At 39.3% G+C, this 18,691-nt stretch overlaps 1 protein-coding gene across 1 annotated transcript in view; it reads left to right on the forward strand.

The window, feature by feature from the left end:
• The first annotated feature begins 530 nt into the window (after window positions 1–530).
• PDLIM7 (PDZ and LIM domain 7) overlaps window positions 531–18,691 on the forward strand; it is a 66,261-nt gene continuing 48,100 nt past the window's right edge. The window contains exons 1-2 of the mRNA XM_075205975.1: window positions 531–642; window positions 981–1,085. Of these exons, the coding sequence (XP_075062076.1) occupies window positions 990–1,085 (96 nt within the window). The 5' untranslated portion in view covers window positions 531–642; window positions 981–989. The remainder of the gene's footprint in view (window positions 643–980; window positions 1,086–18,691) is intronic.

Consider the following 18,691-nt stretch of genomic DNA (forward strand, 5'->3'; position numbering starts at 1 on the left):
TTGACCCTTTTTCCACTAATTATAAAAATAACAAAAGAACAGATATTAAAAATAAAATATTATGGTAAACAATGTAGCACACCTTTCTTCATTTTGTGTCACTTTCTTTGGACACCCCCGATGTGTCCATGTACACACAATAGAAATCAACATGTTTATGTAAAATGTGTTTAAATATTACCAATTTCGAATGCTAACTTTCTAAACACACCTTCATTGTTTTATTCTACTCTCTGTGTGACGGATTCCGCATTGTTTCCACATGACACCTACAAGCGCTCCCCAGTCCACAGCGCACGTAAGAGATGCTTCAGACAGGCGCCCAGCTGACTACCTCCTCTGCCTGCAGTGCCCAATCTCATGGCTGGTATAAAGCGGGCTCCGATTGGTGGTGGAGCCGGTTCCTGCGGCTGAGACATCAGTGTGTCCGGCTGAGGAATGTGCCCGCTCTGTAAGCTCCCCCTTGTTAGGAGCTGGGAATGTCTGTGCTGTAGCCCTGGTCCCTCCCAAACCCAACCATGATTCATTTCCCTGTATCCCCCGGCCCCGGCCCGGGTGTCATCTTACACTCCTTATATAGCCTGGGAGTCGGGGATTGCTGGCAGGACTCGCAGCCTGTCCTCCTTCCGCCTGCTGCCTTGGGTGAGACTGTGGGGGAGACGCAGAGGTGCATGGAGCTCCCATAGACGCTGCTAGTGGGTGACCTTGTGCCCCCTTTGCTGCTGCTCTATAGGAAGAAAGGGGTTGATTTATTAGTATAGATTAAAAGCGTATTATTTTGCTCTACTTTTAAACTAATGCATTTACTGAGAGTCTGGGTTTAGGTGTTTGTACATCCTAACTATTTGATCCATGTAAGTGTTAACCCTTATAGTGCAGAAGAACCAACTTCTCGATACTTGACAAGGTGTTAGCTAGAGGGATGATTTCAGGGGTTTCCAGTTACACATTAATATACTTTTTTTTTTCCTTGTCTGCAGATTCGTGACATGGAGGATTACAAAGTGACTTTGGATGGACCAGCCCCATGGGGCTTCCGCCTGCAGGGAGGGAAGGATTTTAACATGCCACTTTCCATCTCCAGGGTGAGTGACTAGCTGCTGTTACCTTGCTCCATAGATGGCAAGTAGGGAAACATTGCATCTCTGTTGCTGTGCAACTCTGTACGCCTGTAATGAGGCCGTTGAAACTATGACCTTGAAAAGAACAAAAAAATTGCTGTCAACAGACCCTGCTTGTAGACAGAGAACCATGTCTGTCTACAAGTTTTTACATACAAATGCCCAGTGTATTGTTTTGTGGTACATCCACTCTCTGGCAAGGACATGGTTAAAAGTTGTAAAAGTTTTAGAAATAGCCGTGTTGCAAAAAAACCCCAAAAAAAACCGTTTGTGTATCCTGTTTCAGGACAGGAATTCCTTGAAGTAAAGGTTTCTATTTCCATGACACATTGGAAATGTTTGTTCATTAAATAAAATCTGTGGAGAACATTGGAGTTGTAGCTGTTTTTCATTCTCGTGCTCCTGTGGAGTCTATGCAAGAAACTGTTAAGATTTATCCCACCAGTAACATCACGGTTTAGTTACTACATTCTTGGGAGCTGGTTACCTCGAGGTATTTAAAGAGTGAATAGCCTGCAGAGCAGAGACTGACAGGCTAGTCAGTGTGTGACTCTAGGCAGCTGAGTGGGTGTCAGTTATGGCTATAGAAAGATGGGTGGAGGGCTAATGTTATGTTCATAGGTAACTTCAGGTTTTTGTTTTAGTTTGGTTTGGAGAAACCTGATGAGTAGTGAGTGTGTCTGACATTTATTTCACACCCTCCTCCCTGGGTGGGGCGGCTTTTGTTCCTAACTGTGTTGATTTTGCTTCTGTGCCACGTTCAGACAATCCTTTCCCTTCATGCTAAGCATTTTGCTCTGCCCTAATGTTTGTTTCGGGGGAGGTCCTGTCCAGACAAGAGTAGTGTGCTTGGGGTTTTTTTTAGGGTAGGCGTGAGAATTGAGGGCAATAACTTAAGTGTGCATGGAATTTGCTTCCATCTAGGTTCTTCCTTGGCTTAAGTGGGCTAATGCCAGTGTTATATTGAATGCCCAAATGACTGGAGCTGCTTGGAGGCTTAACCTAACAGTAGATGTCTCCTGAGGACCTATTACTGGGCACTTATTATTTCAATGGCTGTTACAGATGTTAAAGGCCTCAAAGAAATATTTCTGTTAAAAAAGCAGCATTTACATTTACCTGTTATAGTAAACTAGAATGTACTGTTCTGTCTGAAGTTGGACATGGTTTTCTAAAGATGTGTACTCGTGCAACTGTTTCTGACGTGTGTGTGTGTGTGTGTTGTTTGTTTTTGTTGTTGTTTTTTTTCCCACTAAACCTTTTCACAGTATGTTTTATTGGATTTAGTGATGTGATTTTTATATCTAGGATATTTGGTAGGGGGCATTTTCCTTTCTGTGACAGGAGAGTACATATATTTTGTCTTTAAGAACATTAGTTTGTCACTTCCTCATACATAGTTTTTTTTTTTGGTTTGTTTTTTCACTCACAACATAACTTCCCCTAGAAATAGTAGGCTGCAGTAGTTTACAACCTGGGCTCAGCTATGTACCATTATTTGGGATGAAGAGGATCTTTATGTGGGATCCTGAGTGTCAGCGCATCATTGGCCTGGGACCCAAAAAGACACTGTTTTAGGAACAGACTTTGGGAACCCACTTAAGGGTGACTCAATTAGCCCAGAGATCCCGTAAAAATCTTGCACTAGCTTTCCGCATGATGTTTCTGATGAGACAATATACACTCTCTTTAGAACTGTCGGAAGTAGATGTATCTAGTTAACTGTAATGCGTTATATAAATACTTAGTGGTCTACTTATGAAGAGGTGAAAAGCTCTAGATTTAGGGCTTCTCTCTATATAAAAAAAAGCTCCCAGAATGGTAAAGGCGATCTCCAGGTATTGCAGTAAATAGACTTGGCTGTGGCCTCCAGTGATACTCCATAACACTATTGCAATCTCAGGGTAGTGATAGCAGAGCTGCACCACAAAAAAATGCTCTGTTAGAGAGCTTTTTTTTTTGTTTATTTAAAGATCACTAACCCCCAGCCCTCCAAGCTGTATTACTCTTTTTGTTTGTTTAGAAGTTAGTATTTCCGGGTCGTCAGATTTACTGGCAAACTATTCATAAATTGGACGAAAGAAGGTTTTCTATCACTGATATAACCAGCGATAGAAAATGTTCCTTATTGTGGGTCTTCATGAATAGATCCCTTAACTGATAAATATGCATTCTTCCCATTTAAATATCTGCATTTTTATCTTGGCTTGTGAACTCTTTGTTAGGAGGAAACATTTGATCAGTAGTCTGTATTTGGCTTTGCTTTCCTCACTTACAAAACACTGCAGACTTGGGGACATGAACATTGTGCACAGGGAGAATATGGTGTTGTCCATATAAGATGTTGGCTTGAATTTACTATATTGAAGTAGAAAAATTAGAGAATGTGACTGGCTGTTACACTACCCTTTTTACTATTTACTTCTATTTATCAGAGAAAAATGACATTGAAAAAAACAAACATAAAAACACCCCCAAAACATCTTACTGAAGGCTAATTGCTAACTCTATAAAGGTACAGTAAATCTGGCCACACATTGATATACTCCCATCTTTCAATCTGATAGTATTTTTATTGAATTACACGTGAGTGTATGTGGATGTGTGACGTTCTGTCTGTCCATTCATCAAATGTACATCAATTCATTGACTGGAATATTTCACCCAAAAGGATATGATTGAAGCTTTTTAAAGTTTGCATATTATATTTGTGCAATTAACATTTGCAGCCCTAAACTATCATACACTGCAAATGTATCTTTAGTCAGATCAAAATTGTAGTGTGTGTATCTTAATTGTGTATTGATGTAATTGCAGAAATGTAATAAAAAATGGATGGAAACTATGTGCAACTATCTTAACCCATATCAACCAAGCAGTGTGTAACTTTGATCAGTCTATAGTACAATTTCAATAATAACAACACATTTCTGGGTACTAGGATTTGTACATCCTTCATGTTTGCACTTTGTTAGTAAGTAACCTCCCTTTGTATGGTGCACAGTGTAATAATGCTGGTCCAGTGGTTGAAGTGGACATTTAGAAGTCATGGTATGAAAAAAAAAAAATGTAATGGAAATGTAAGTGAATAGAATTTGACAGTCTTACAATGAAGGCAGAGGAGGGGTTGTATGGCATAGTGCAGTATTTGCAACCACTATGCTGTTCACCTAGTACAATATCACAGGTAATATAGGGCTGTTGGCCCAGAATTGCCATGTATGGACCTAAAATCACTACTAATAGAAAGTGATAGGATCAATATAAGGCATGTCTATAAATGAGGCCCAGAAAGCTGTATAAGACAGGGTTGTGTGTGCAATTATCTGCATTTTTGCTGTCTATTACTGCTAACCAAGTTTTGTAGTTTTACTTCATATTGGCAAGGAATCTTCCCCAAAATCCTAAACAACCAGGCATGTAAAAAGAAATAATTTGAAGGTCCCCTGTACACTACTAGCAAAGCTCTTGTGGCGCAAGATTACAATCTAGTGTAAATGTGGATGGAAAATCTCCAGGTTTACAGGAAGCTCATCTCTGACAACTTGGTGTGACATGTAAGTTTACAGAGGGAGGCCAGGCTCTGCTGACACCAGAGCTGATGACGGCCTGCAGCAGGGCCTTATTTAGAGATGTTGCTACACAAGGCATTGCTAGGGAATACACCATGCATTCGTAAATGCTCAAACCCTGTTATTTTACTGTGATTGGTAAAAACAGAGTGCAAATACTGTAATATCAACATAAAACCATTTCTACACTAACCTATGAACCATTACAAAAGTTATTAAGCTTTATTCGTATACTACCAGTATATTAGTGATTTACAGACAATAGTTCACCGTTCTGATCAGTCCCTGTCTCAGTGGAGCTTACATTGTCTAGCTCGCACATAACATTAACTTATCAGTATATATTTTTTTTCAACTTATGGAAGAAACAAAAGCAGCCAGAAGAAGGCCGTGCAAACACAGATAGTGTCCTACTCAGAATAGAACCTGTGGGCTCTGTGTGGTGACACCAGTTCTGCCCTTTGCATGTGCCTAGTTACCCTCCATGGTATATTACTTCCTGTTGTGCAGGTAAAGTCTTGTTCAACACATTCAGAGGTGGTGATGCAAATGATTAATCAAGTCTGATTATTTATCAGTAGCTGGATGTTTTATGAGACGTCAGCCAGTTACTTTTGGCTTATTGAACACACCTCCAGACAGCTATATCCGTTGCCTTGGCAAAACAATTGGGTGGTTCATTTGCCTTTGTAGGGACGGGGATCAAAGTCTGTGGACATCGTGTGCTACAGAAAGGAAATTGTTAATGGAAAAAGAGATACCAGTCTACTGTACAGCTTTATCACTGCAGCTATTGTTAAGTAGTGCTGTACAGAATGGTGTGCATGTTTTGTTGTTTTAGGCAATAAAGATAAAGTATAGGTTGATCAGATGTGAAAAAAATGTTGACATAAAAAATTAAACCTAAAATACGATACGCTTTATTGTGATTCTACGTGACCTTTATTTTACAACATTAGTTTCCTTCTCATTAAAAGCTGATATTCCTGTATGTTTCATACATACATTTGTGACTATTACTTGATCTTCACTATGTAAAATATCTTGCTTTTAATGTGTAGGGGCTCTTTAAATTGGATTTATAAAATTGATGTTGGTGAGTGTTTAAACATATACCAGCCACTACAACCAGAGTGACAAACAGCTGTGTTTGTCTTTCCTGTTTTTATAGCTCTCCCTACTGTTTATAGCCCTGTATGTACAGGCCCAGTGATAAAATCCTGTCTTCTAACAGAAGTAATGTTCACAGGTCCCCAGTACATTGCCATTTCAGTGAGATGCAGCCTACTTATATCGGGCCGTAAGGACAAATGGGTGTATCTCTTTGAAATGTTTTTTTTGGGTTTTTTTTTTCTCCATCAATAAATAGTATACTTTCATAAGATAGTTTCTCGGATTACTCCTTTATCGCATTTTCACATGTGCACTTTCAACTGTGCACCTGGTGTTTGCATGAATCCAGTTTTGTTTACTTCCAAATCTTGACAGACCCATTTTTGTGGACCATACATTGTAATCTGGTTGTTTTGGCCTAATCGCCCAGCTACCACTTATAGGAGAGCCACATGAGGGGCCAAACTGTACCGGCCATGCAACTAGATCACAATGAGAAGTGGGTCTTACAATATCTACAATATCTAGATGACAAGAGATTTCAACCTCGTGTTTTGTCCTGAGACTGCATTTTCATAATTTAGGACAGTACGGTAGTTAGAAATTGTCTATTTTAATCTGCGTGTATGAATAATATTTTCTTTGAAAACTGGTAGAGATACAATGTTTAATATTTTGTGATCTGAGACTCCTGCCTTCTACATAGATTGTAGAGAAAATCTTGTATAGTAATTCTGAAATATCTAATTGACAATCCTGCGTAAAGTGAAGTTGTTTAGTTCTGTTGGCATCATTGAAGATGAACATGTTTTAGTGAAGTTGCGGGGGCTTGGTATACAAACCTATGAGAATGAATGACTTTGTATTCAAACCCTAGATCTAAGCAATTGCTCTTGGAAAATATGTGAAACATTTAGGGCATCTGAGTTAGTTATCTTTCAGCTCTCATTTAATAGAACAGTGTGAAAAGCTCAAAGGTGAATTCCAGAGGGATTACATTTGGCCGTCTCCCAAATACAAAAAAATGGAAGGCAGTTCCTTATCCATAGACTGCTATCGTTTTGGACCAATTTGTGACCAAGTTTACTTTGGTCATAAAATGTTTCTTATGCCTCCTCTTGAGTGATAGCTTAATTGCAACAATTAATATGAACCTGTTTCATCTTCTCCTGCTAATTGGGGTGCATCAAAGAGCCTATTTGTGAAATGCACTTATCTTGGCAGAAATTGTAATATAAAGTACTTATTGCTGCTATTTAAAATGAATTTATCACCACAGCAGCTAAGTGATGATGCCATGATGAACTGTCCAGCAATAAGGGTTGCTTATTCCTATGGAGGCCCCACAGAGTATATGCATGGGCCTGGTGCATGCATGTAACTGCAAACTCTGATAGCCCTAATTCTCCTCTGTTCTCCTGATTTCACCAAGTGACTGGCGTTTCTTCGGCGTTTCATGATCACTATCAATAATTTAAGTGTATAAAAAGAGAAAATTTCTATGATCTTATCAGTCTATTCATGAGTCACTGCAATTCTGTAAAATGGAATGTATGCAGTGTTTTGACTGCCTAAATGAAGCATGAAATATTTTGATTCATGAAGTGGGGGTGCATGTAGTCAGAGGAAAACGACTTCATTCCAGAACATCCACATACAATAAAATATTATGGAATTGGTGCTATGCATTTGTAGATGTATTTTTAGTGAATTAAAAGCAAACAAACTTATAATAAACAATCTAGTTCAATTACAGCAGGCAGCATGATGCAACTGGCCTCCTAACCAGTGATATCTATGTTGCACTACCTTTCTTAATGTTAGAACATGCTCAAAATGGGTCTGAAAATGCAACTCCCTTTTCCATTGACCTCTTACCTACTCGCAATATGCTACTCACATTTGTACTCGTTACAGAATTCCAAGCGCTGCTTGCTCCATTCAATGCATTAAGGTCAGTGGAGTATTTGCGTTTGACATGTGGTTTTTATGGCATTTGAACGTTTTAAAGTGCTAATCAATTGCTAATGGTACCAGTCCTAAATGCTTCATATAAATATTATATTCCAAAGAGCAGCCATTTTTGTCAGCGGTTCTCCAACAGGGCAATCTGCAAAGAAAGTACCAGCAAGAGGATACTGCTGTTTACTTGATAAATACAATGGCAGATGCTTTTTCACAAATATTAAAGAAGCTAATGCCTAAAGCTGAAATTGCACATAGGTTTTTGTTTTTTTTCCTCCCAGGAAGTTTTGTACCTCTTCACAACATTCCACTATTTTCTAGGATGTCCTTCTGAGACTTGTATAGCTGTGGGGTCTCCCTGCACTAGTTGTCATAGATGAACCAGTAAGTGTCTACAAACGTCAGCTTATTGAATTATAAAAATAATATAATGTGAGATTATTATAGCATTAAAAAGGAAACACACCCAACTATAACTCCATTTTAATTATCCTTAATGTGCGATCTTTCCAGCCAAATGTCTCTGATGTGCATAATTGCAATCCTTTCATATTTCCGTCTGACAGATGAACACCTTTTTGTTGCCTGTAAACTTTAGCCCAGGTAGGGAATTCATTTTAAAGAGAAGTTGTTGACTTATTGTTCCATCTCTCCCACTCTTGCTTCTCGCCCTCAGATCCCCTTACATTGATTTACCCCCATGTGTCAGCTGTTTGTCTGCCACTTTCCCATTAGATAGTGAGTCCCTTTCCCTCCTGTTTTAATTACCTATAACTTTTGCTCACCAGCTATACTGCGCACATCCTCCTTGGACTATCTGTCCCCAGACTCCAATCCTCCATTGTCTTTGCATCTCTTTCAGTGGCTCTGATGCTGTTCGTTGTGCCCATGTTAATGGGCACAGGTTTCAGCTTGTGCTGAACATACCCCTTGCACCCCAGTAGCTGTGCTGAGCTGCAGTATTTGTTTACTGTACTGTATATCATATATTGTCCAGTGTTGGTTTTTCCCTCTGCACTGCGCTGTGGACATCATCTGGCGCCCTATAAAGGACGGTGATGATAACTTAGTCTGTTTTGCAATGACGTTTCTTAATACCCCTCCCCCTCCCCCATCATCATCATCATTTATTTATATAGCGCCAGCAAATTCTGTAGCGCTTTACAAAGCAAGAATGTCAAATATGTATGAAATTTACATCATTCATCAACATCAATTTGCTTTCAACACATTAGAAGTGACAAAGTAAATAATTTGAGGTCAAAGTGTAGCAAAATAGCTTCACCGTTGATTAAATCAATTTTATTTTGCATATTCTAGACTATTGCAGCAGTGTACATTAATGCAACATATTACTTTCAAATAAAAGTTTTATATTGGGGTATTGTATGTAGATAACGTGCATTGTTTCCATGTACTGACGTTAGTAGGTACTGCAAATATAAAGTATCCCTTTGTTATGTTTTATCATCTTATAACACATAGGCACTTTCATAGTGTACAGAGGAACTTCATTATCTCTGCATACTTACAAATCATGTACTTATGAGTGCTAAGTTTTGCCTTTTGGTTACACATACTCCTATTAAAGGAGGAAAACTTGTTCTACTTTGAAATAATATGTAACGTTTTTTGTTTTTTTTTAACTTTTTTTACACTTTTAGTATTGCCTCCTGAAAGTGTTCTGTAAGAAAGTATGTGATTGTCAGCGAAGAACGTACCTGGGTATCAGGACCACCTCGTAGAAGCAACTTGAGTTGTTTCAACTTTAAACTTGTCTAACAAAAACAATATACCCATTCCTGTACAGTAACAAGGATATTAGAAGCCACCTTACTTTTTTGTGATCTTTATAAAACTGCTTGGGATTTTTATGTAGTCCATGGAAAACCTCAGTGACTTGCATAATCAATATATTTTCTAGCGGGGCGGTAAATTAATCCTAATGTATTCCACAAACCATTCCCGTTCTTTATTTTATCAAATAACATTTTTCTTTGTATTTGCTGTGTTAATACTTGTTTAATATTGTTAAAGCATCAATTTCATGAACAAAATTATTATATACTGTGTGTGTGTGTGTGTGTGTACAATTTTTAACATCACTACAGGCTGTAAGAAGTTTTTCTTTGATTTGTTTGTTCATGCTGCTATTCATGATTTATAACTACTTTTCACAGTGTCATGGCTACCATGCCAACCACAGTCACATGGCACTTGATGTGAGCAGAGGCTTTGGAACACCCCTCTGAGCTGTCTGCATTGTAAATTCTACCCTTGCTTCTCACCTCTGCTTTTACATGACTTGCTGAGTGTCTGAGTCTGTGTGTGTGACTGGCAGCCATACTTGTCCTGAGAGATTTTAAAAAGGAAATTATGATCTGCATGCAGACAGTTAAAAGTGACTATCAGATGTATGCTTAAATGGTTAACTTGCTATTTAAAGTAAAAATAATGTATGATTGAAAGAATAAAGCAATGTTGTGTGGGTCTCTTATTTAGAGCAGTGTGTTTGCTTCTGTTTTGGTGCAGTCTGTGTATGTCTTAGATTTAATGCTGTTGCATATATGTGTATTTTCGTGCAGTATGGCTCGTCATGAGGACAGAAGTTTGGGATGCAGGATATCTGGAGCAATAAATTGCCCCCTAGACCATGTTACTCTTTTGAAGGGCAGGTGCAGTCAACCTGGATATACTGCACATCCTTTTGAGCAGTTATACTGGGGTAAAACGGTGCAAGTGATGCATTGTATCTGTCTCTGTGGAGCTCTGCTTCACCTCATCTGTGGATTGTCTTTCAGTAAACAATTTGCGTAGCCACAAATGGCTAAGGTGTGATGGACTGGGGTCTGAGCACCTGTCTGTTATCATTCTCCATCTCCTGTTTGTACTTGTGTGCAGCAGCACTAATTATTTCAGGAGACATCTGCTGACATTGCAGTAGGGTGTGACCTGTTCACTAGTGTAACGATGTTGGTGAAGACAGTGCTGCATGTTACCAGCAAGCAGGAGGCCATAGACTGAAGTCTGCACTTAGTTGTACCTCTATATGACATTTAATTTCTTCCATAGATTGATTCTATTGCCCTGTGACTCTATACAAATAAGCATAGATGTACATTGATATAATGTCTACTCGTACAAATCGCATTCTGAGCATTGAAGCTACTTAACCATCATTTTATAGCTATTGAGAGGGAGGAAAAGTACACATAGATTCAGCTATCAGAAGCATTCAGTTACTTGAATATTCATTAGTTGAAAGTGAAAATACCTCCAGATATTTGGATTGATTAGAGAGCTCTGTCTGAATGGTCAACAAATTACGTAACAAATGACTGATCTGAATCATAGTATTTTAAAAATTTTGCCCATACACGCATTTATTCCCTTATTAATAGCCAGCATATTAATTGCAAATACAAATGTTTATGTAAATTGCTGGACACTTGATAGATAAGTAGTTTCAAACAAAATTGGTCACGGAAAATGGCAGCAGATTGACACGTTTTGATATTGGGAAGTTAATAGACTGTGTGTCTTGCGACCACTTTCCATTTTAAGTGTCTGAGCATAATTTTAAGATTAGAAAGTAGACAGCGACCTCTTGTGACCTTCTGCTCCCAGGCAATTACTTTGTGTGATAACCTTCCAACACGTACAATTAAACGCAACAGATGTTCAGTCACTTAACTGGCATTCTTTTGAATGAGTAGGATAATTAGTATGGAATACACAACAATGTGAATATGATTTGTATAATTCCTATAGATAATCTATATCTACTCTACAAATGTTTTCATTCTAATAAAACATACTGAATGCACTCTTTGTAATTGGAATCAAACTGAAGCTTGTATGTGAAGGTCTATCATGGATGAGGATTATAATGGTGATGGAACACTCTGGAGACTGTATTTCAGCAGCAGATGGAAAGGATAGTTGTGCGGGGATACACTTACAATTTAGTTTTATCTGAGGGTCCATGCTCAAGAAGGATTGCTAAACCCAGGTTTTTAATGTCCCTTATTCTATATGTTACCAGCACCTTTTTTTCCCATTAATAGCAACATCTGTAGTTTTACATGCAAAAAAGAAAATGTTGTACCTTTTTTTTTACTATCCAATGTTTTTTAAAATATTTTTTTTATATCAAATAATTTTGGGTCCAGGACTTCCACAAATTTTTTTTTTTTTTTACTTAATATATCTAAAAAATCATTTAGTTATTGTCAGTTTCATTCTAATGTTCTATTATGTTGGTTTGATTCTGACTTGGGCTCTGTCTCTGGAGTTTATATGTTCTCCCCACCTTCTCATGGGTTTCTTCCTGGTGCTCTGGTTTCTCCCACAGTTCAAAATATATACTAGTAGATTCATTGTAGATTCGTTGGATGAAATTGGTGTGTATGTGGTAGAGAATTTGGACTGTAAGTTCCTCCAGGACAAGAGACTGATGTAAATGATTAAAGCAGCTATTCCATGAAAACAAAAAAATAGGTTTTTAACAGAATATTGATATATGACTATTTTTTTTTTTCCCTTTGGTTTATTTCTTCAGACTGCTTTTAATGATTTATAGTTCTTCAGTGTCATGGACTACCATGGCAACCACAGACACATGATGTAGTGAGCAGAGACGTTTTGGATTACTTTTCTGAGCTCTGTGTAATGTAAACTCTCCCACTTTAACCCCCCCCCCCCTTGTGTCTGTTTAACTGGCAGCCATATTTTGCAACCTTCAGAGAACTTTGAAAAGGTGATCATGATTTGTAGAAATAGGCCTAAGAAAAACACATCCTTTAAAAGGTACTTCACAGCAAAGCAGAACCTTCAAAGTGGGATTGTTTCAGACTGTCTATTCTAAAGCACTGTGTAATATGTCAGTGCTAGTTAAAGGTTGTATAATAGTAAAGCTAATAATAGTTATATTGTAAAGCATGTATTACTTGGAAAGTTCCTAGCTATGACAACCACCATAGGTTTTCACCTACGGACTCCTCCCTACTCTGGAATAGCTGCTAACAAATCAGCTGGCATTGGTTATTCCCAGAACTATTCCTCACAGGCACAATTGTTTGAGAATATTCCCCTACTATATCTTTTAACTTATGTCTCATTTTAAGTTTTTCTCCTGGTATAGAAACTTTATTTGTACAGCAATAGTTATTCCAGCTATAGCCAAATGTGAAGTCAAAGCAATCTTGTATATCTCTGGTTTGTTGACTATACTTTGTTTTTGAACTTGTGAGTGTTTTAACATTGACAGTTGTCTTCTCTGCTAATGAAAGGGACTGAGGTAGTCCATTAAGGATCAGGAGTGGGGGGAGGATAGCAGGCCAGAACATAATGAGTTGCTATGTTGCAGCAGAGCTTAGAAGAGAGAATATACAGACTGCACTTTTTCTTATGAATGTGGTGTTTTTTTTTGAGGGAGAATGCAGCAATCGTCTGTCTATTGCAAAACTCTGAAGGGGTAACCAGACAACTTGGGAGTTTGGGTCAATATCTATGGAATGCTTTATTGTGAGTGTATGAGAATGTTCCTGGAAGCTTATTGCTGCTTTGTAGAGCAGTTGGAGTCTGTTTTATATAAGGTCCTATCATGTGGTTCACAGTATTCAATGCTTATTTCTGACACTGAGCTGTCTCCTGCAGCCTGCTCACCCCAATACCCCCCTGGCTCACCCCAATACCCCTGGCTTACATTATGCTACAGTGTAGCTGGCTCCACTTGAACGTTTCCCAACATCAGTAATATATGGATTAGATGTATTCTCATATATAATGAAGTTGTATTTTATGTTGTCCATTTATTGCAGCCTTAAAAGTTCCTGCAAACTAGTTTTAAGCTTGTGCTTGATTTAGAGAGAAAAAAAAGGACAAAATAAATCCTCAAACTGAATTGCTGCTTTATAAAAAATACTCCCATTACTCTGTATACTTTGGGCAGTCTTTAGTTTCCTGGCTGCTCCTTGTCGTTGTTGTTGTGGAATATTCACCATAAAATGTATTTCTAGTGTCACTCCAACAGTCTGACAGCTGTACTGTATGCCGTACAAAATGGGTCAATATTACAATGTACTCTTGCTGCTGTTCACTATGGTTCCTCTATACGTTGCTAGCAGTGTCCACACTATTTGCACAGTGTACTGTAGAGATTTACATCAGATATCCAGTGACTGACCTAACTATACCAGTGACTGTTCTACGTGCTGTGAGTGACACAAAACATGCTCAAACTCTTGGAACTTGTAAGCAAATTATACTTTCCCTGACCTTAAAGAATAATAAAAAAAAATTGTAATGAATTACAGGGTTGAATATGCCCTCCCTTCCTCTGTCTGACCTTAACTTGCAGGTTATGCAAGTGTTATAATGTTACAGTGAAGGTGAGCTTAGACAGTCCTTTCACATAATTAGAACCCCCCCCCCCTCCAACCGCCTGTCAATAGTTTTTGCATCCCTGCGGCCTGTTTAAAATAGATCTGGTTGCACAGAGCACAACAGGTTGCTGTTTTGAGCAGAGCTATTTCAAGACCAGCAATGCTAGAGCCCAGGAGACAAGGGCACAGCTCAAGTGAAATAGGTTACTGTTGCCAGGAAACCTTTTTAAAAGGGCTATTTCCTTCCACCCCTGCTCACATTGTGGAGTAGGTGGTCCTTGTTGTAAATCAGCGTCTGCTAATGTGACTTGCGTCAGCAATACCGGAAATTGGATGGTAGGCGCTTGTGCTCTGTAGCTGATTATAAGTGGGAAGTGGAGCGTATCCTGGGGGTCAGTGACGCAAGGTGACTAAAGATCTAAAGCTGCTAAAAAAAGAATCTTTAAAATGATAGGTAATGCGAAGTTGTAAACTGGTGCGTGCACTATACTCTTATGAAAGCCTCACTTACATTGTCATGATAAACCTGAGGTTTCAGCTGGCTGATAACGCATACGTACGCAAACAAGTAGAATCGTAGGGGTTATATTTAACTGAGCTGTCCTTAAGGAAAGGGCTTGGAACTGTAATTGTGGCCTACATTTAGTATGCAAATTTATCAGAACACAGAGTTACAAAAAGAATACTGGAGTACACTGAAATGAATGTGCCAACTGGTGTCTACTTTAGATGGTAGTAAATATAGCTCACACAGCCCTGTTCAGAGATGGGATAAGATGTCCTGTAATCATGGGAATATAAACACAGGCAGATAAGAAACCACTGAAGTATGACGATGTCTGCTATAATGAACAAATCTTTTGGAAAGAGGTGATGTAGATGAAGCCCTGGGGGGAAATAGATGATCATGGACCACCCCATCTCCAAAGCTGCCAACCTTATACCTTTTAGTACAAGCTGTGCCCCAATTGAATCATGCCAGTACTGTCCCCCATTGTTTATTCCAGCAATTTCCCTTATTAACTATGTCCGCTTCAGGCTCTGAAGACCTCTTAATTGACTCCCTACTCTTCCCCCACCACTAAGTAGTACATTCTATTAGTGTTGTCAGGCGCTGCCTTAGCACCCCCATAGGTGCCGGAGATGGATGCCTTCCTCCTCTCGCCTGCGTCCTGTTGCCTAGCAACAGATGCTCTTCTGGGTCCTGGCCGGCTTGTAGTGGGCGCGTTCATGATAGAACAGCGCAACAGGACGCGAGTGTCTCAGCCTGTTGGCGGTCAGCTGTGTTCTGATTGACGAAACCGCAGACTCGAATCGGGAGGCTTTCCCCTTATTTAAAGCACACTCTGGCACCATTAGGGTGTTCACCTGCTCCAGTGTTTGTATTGTTCTGCTTGATACTGGTTCCTGATTTTGTCTTGTTATTGATCTTCCCTATGGATTCTGTTTTTGTTTTTCTGCCTGTTCTTGTTTGATCTCTGGTTCGTTTCTGACTACTCTCCTGGTTATCTCCATTACACTGTGCTACCGTTGGCTTGATCCGGACTGTCCGACCATTCTTCCCTCTTACCAGTCTGGCGTCTCAAGTCTGTAGCCATTGGTTTAGCCTTGCTGGCCAGGGGGTATGGACTGTCAGTGAGTAGCGCGTTCCGAAAATGTGAAAATTGTTCTGGTCAAGTGCAAGCGATTATGTATGTGAGTGGGTTAAGTACTGTTTTATTGGTTCTCAAAACCATATGTAAAGTGTCTCCCAAGTGGGGTGGTTCAAAAAACACACTTGTCGTCAATCCTGTCCAGGCATCTGCAATAATAAATCAACTGACGTTCAGAAGGAAGGGGTTATTTTGGAGGATCTGGGTAGATTAATTACTGGTGCAGACATCTTAATAAACCTGGTTATAATAATGTGCTAATAATGATTCCACCCATGCTTCTGGAGAGCCTGACTAAACATCCAATATGTTTTATATTTGGTTTACTGGATTTTACAGTTCAAGCACCTCCGTATGCTTCCTATTAATATATCTTCCTCTGGGAGCTGCAGTGTGTACAGCTTGTTCCTTTCCGCGCCACCCACTCATGACATGCTTTAAAATCACACATTAAAGTCACACTACATCTGTCCTCCAAGCGTCTTGTGTGTCTTTAATTAACACACTGTTGCTAGAGATGACAGAACGGACTCAGTTGCTCTGATCTTTTTCAATCATCAGATACCACCTACTATTAAAACATTTGGCTGATATGGTTTGCTTTATTTCCATCCAGTGAAGCCTCTGAGTGTAATATGTTGCACCAATCCCAAATCTGTTATAACTGTATGTGTGTGTATATATATATATATATATATATATATTTAAAAAAATATTTGTCCACAACTGTTTAATTATTGAATTAAGATGTTTCAATCACACCCGTTGCAAAAGATATATACGGTCAAGGCCCTAGCTGTGCAGTCTCCATTTGCATACATTTGTGATACAAAATGAGTCGTACTGAAGAGCTCCTTGACATCAAGCGTGGTACTGTGATTGGAGCCACCTTTGCAATAAGACTGTTCGGGAAATTTCATCCCTGCTGGATATTCCACAGTTAACTGTAAGTGATATTAGAAAGTGAAAATATTTAGGAACAACATCAAGTCAGCCACAAGCGGAAGACCACGTAAAAGGACAGAGCAAGGTCAACGCATGGTGTGTAAAAAATGCGAATGCTCTGCTGATTCCGTAGCTGTAGAGTTCCGAAATTCCACTGACCATAATGGAAGCACAAAAACTGCTGCGGGAGCTTAATGGAAAGTGAAGTGTTAAGATTACCCTCCAGTGAAGGGCCATTTTAATGCTTCAGCATCCAAAGTAATTTTGGACAATGCTATGCTTCCACCATGCCAACAGTTTGGGGAAGGCCCTTTTCTAGTACAACATGACTGTGCCCCAGTGTACAAAGCAAGGACTACAAAGACATCGTTTGGTGTGGAAGAACTTGGCTTGCCCACATAGAGCCCTGACCTCAACCCCATTGAACACCTTTGGGATGAACTGGAATGGAGACTGCAAGCCAGGCCTTCTGTCCAACACCAGCACCTGACCTCATAAATGCTCTACAGAATGAATGGGCACAAATTCCCACAGAAACACTACAACATCTTGTGGAAAGCCTTCCAAGAAGAGTGGAAGCTGTTATCGCTGCAAAAGGGGGGACCAAATCCATATTAAATTTATTTTAACTATTCCTTTCTGGTTCCTATTCCCATTTAATTTTTTTTTATTTTTTGTTATACCTGCTCTACATGTAGCACGACCAATCCAATAATTGTACCATTCCTGAATCTTGATTGTTGCCGTTACCGATTGACCCACTCATTAATTTAATATCGTCTATTACATACTGCAAAATTACTTAATGTATAGTCCTAGATTTATACAAGACATTTGTACTGTTCTCCTACAAGTATTTAAATATAATGCTTGTGTATAGAGATTTTTAAGATTTTTTTTTTTTGTGTGATTCTGTAGATTAGTATAAAATGGGCAGCATGGTGGCTTAGTGGTTAGCACTTCTGGCTCAGAGCACTGGGTTCATGAGTTTGATTCCTGACCATGGCCTTATCTGTGAGGAGTTTGTATGTTCTCCCCGTGTTTGCATGGGTTTCATCCCACACTCCAAAAACATACTGGTAGGTTAATTAGCTGCTATCAAATTGACCCTAGTCTTTGTTTATATTAAGGAATTTAGACTGTAAGCTCCATTTGGGCAGGGACGGATGTGAGTTCTCTGTACAGCCCCTTGGAAATGGTGGGGCTATATAAATAGCTGATGATGCTAAGATTCACAGAAATAAACAAAGTAGGTGTTCTCACATTGATTTGGTCACCACAGACAAGTCAGTTGACGAGTTCTTGTTTCCCAAATCCCTAACGGCAGCAGGTCAGCAGGTCACAATGATGTAATTATACCACAGGTGGATCTGGCAAAATGAGTAATGATACATCTGTTCTCCAACAAGGAGATATGAAAAACATGCACTGTTAGGGCTCCCTGAGTACTGGATTTGGAAAACACTGGCTCATACAGTGCTACAAACGGCAGTGCAACAGTTTATGTTTGTGCATTACTTGTAGCAATGGCTATATTCTCGGTGAATGTTATTACATAGCAATTAAAATCGTTCTGTTCTGTGGAGATTTCAGCCCAAGGCATCCTTCTATATACGCATATTGTTGCATATCTCTTTTTAGGATTTTGGTTGATTTAATGTTAACTTATATCACAGCCCTGGGCATGTTGTTTAGAATGTGGTTGACAGGGAAGGAGGATGGCTGTGAATGAGGGAGACAGGTGGGTCGGGCGCCCTAGTGCTGTCATATGGCTATTCAGTAGAAGTGCTGAGGGTGTGTAATTCTAAGTTATAAATACTAACCCCTCTTCCCAGCTCACGCACAGGGACTATGGAGAAGCTTCGTGTTTCTCAGACTCCATAAGATATAGCTAAGCTGTCATAGTGAAACATGCACATACTCTCACTCTGCAATGG

The sequence above is a fragment of the Mixophyes fleayi genome, chromosome 4 (genome assembly GCF_038048845.1).
Source record: "Mixophyes fleayi isolate aMixFle1 chromosome 4, aMixFle1.hap1, whole genome shotgun sequence".
Taxonomy (NCBI): Eukaryota; Metazoa; Chordata; class Amphibia; order Anura; family Limnodynastidae; genus Mixophyes; species Mixophyes fleayi.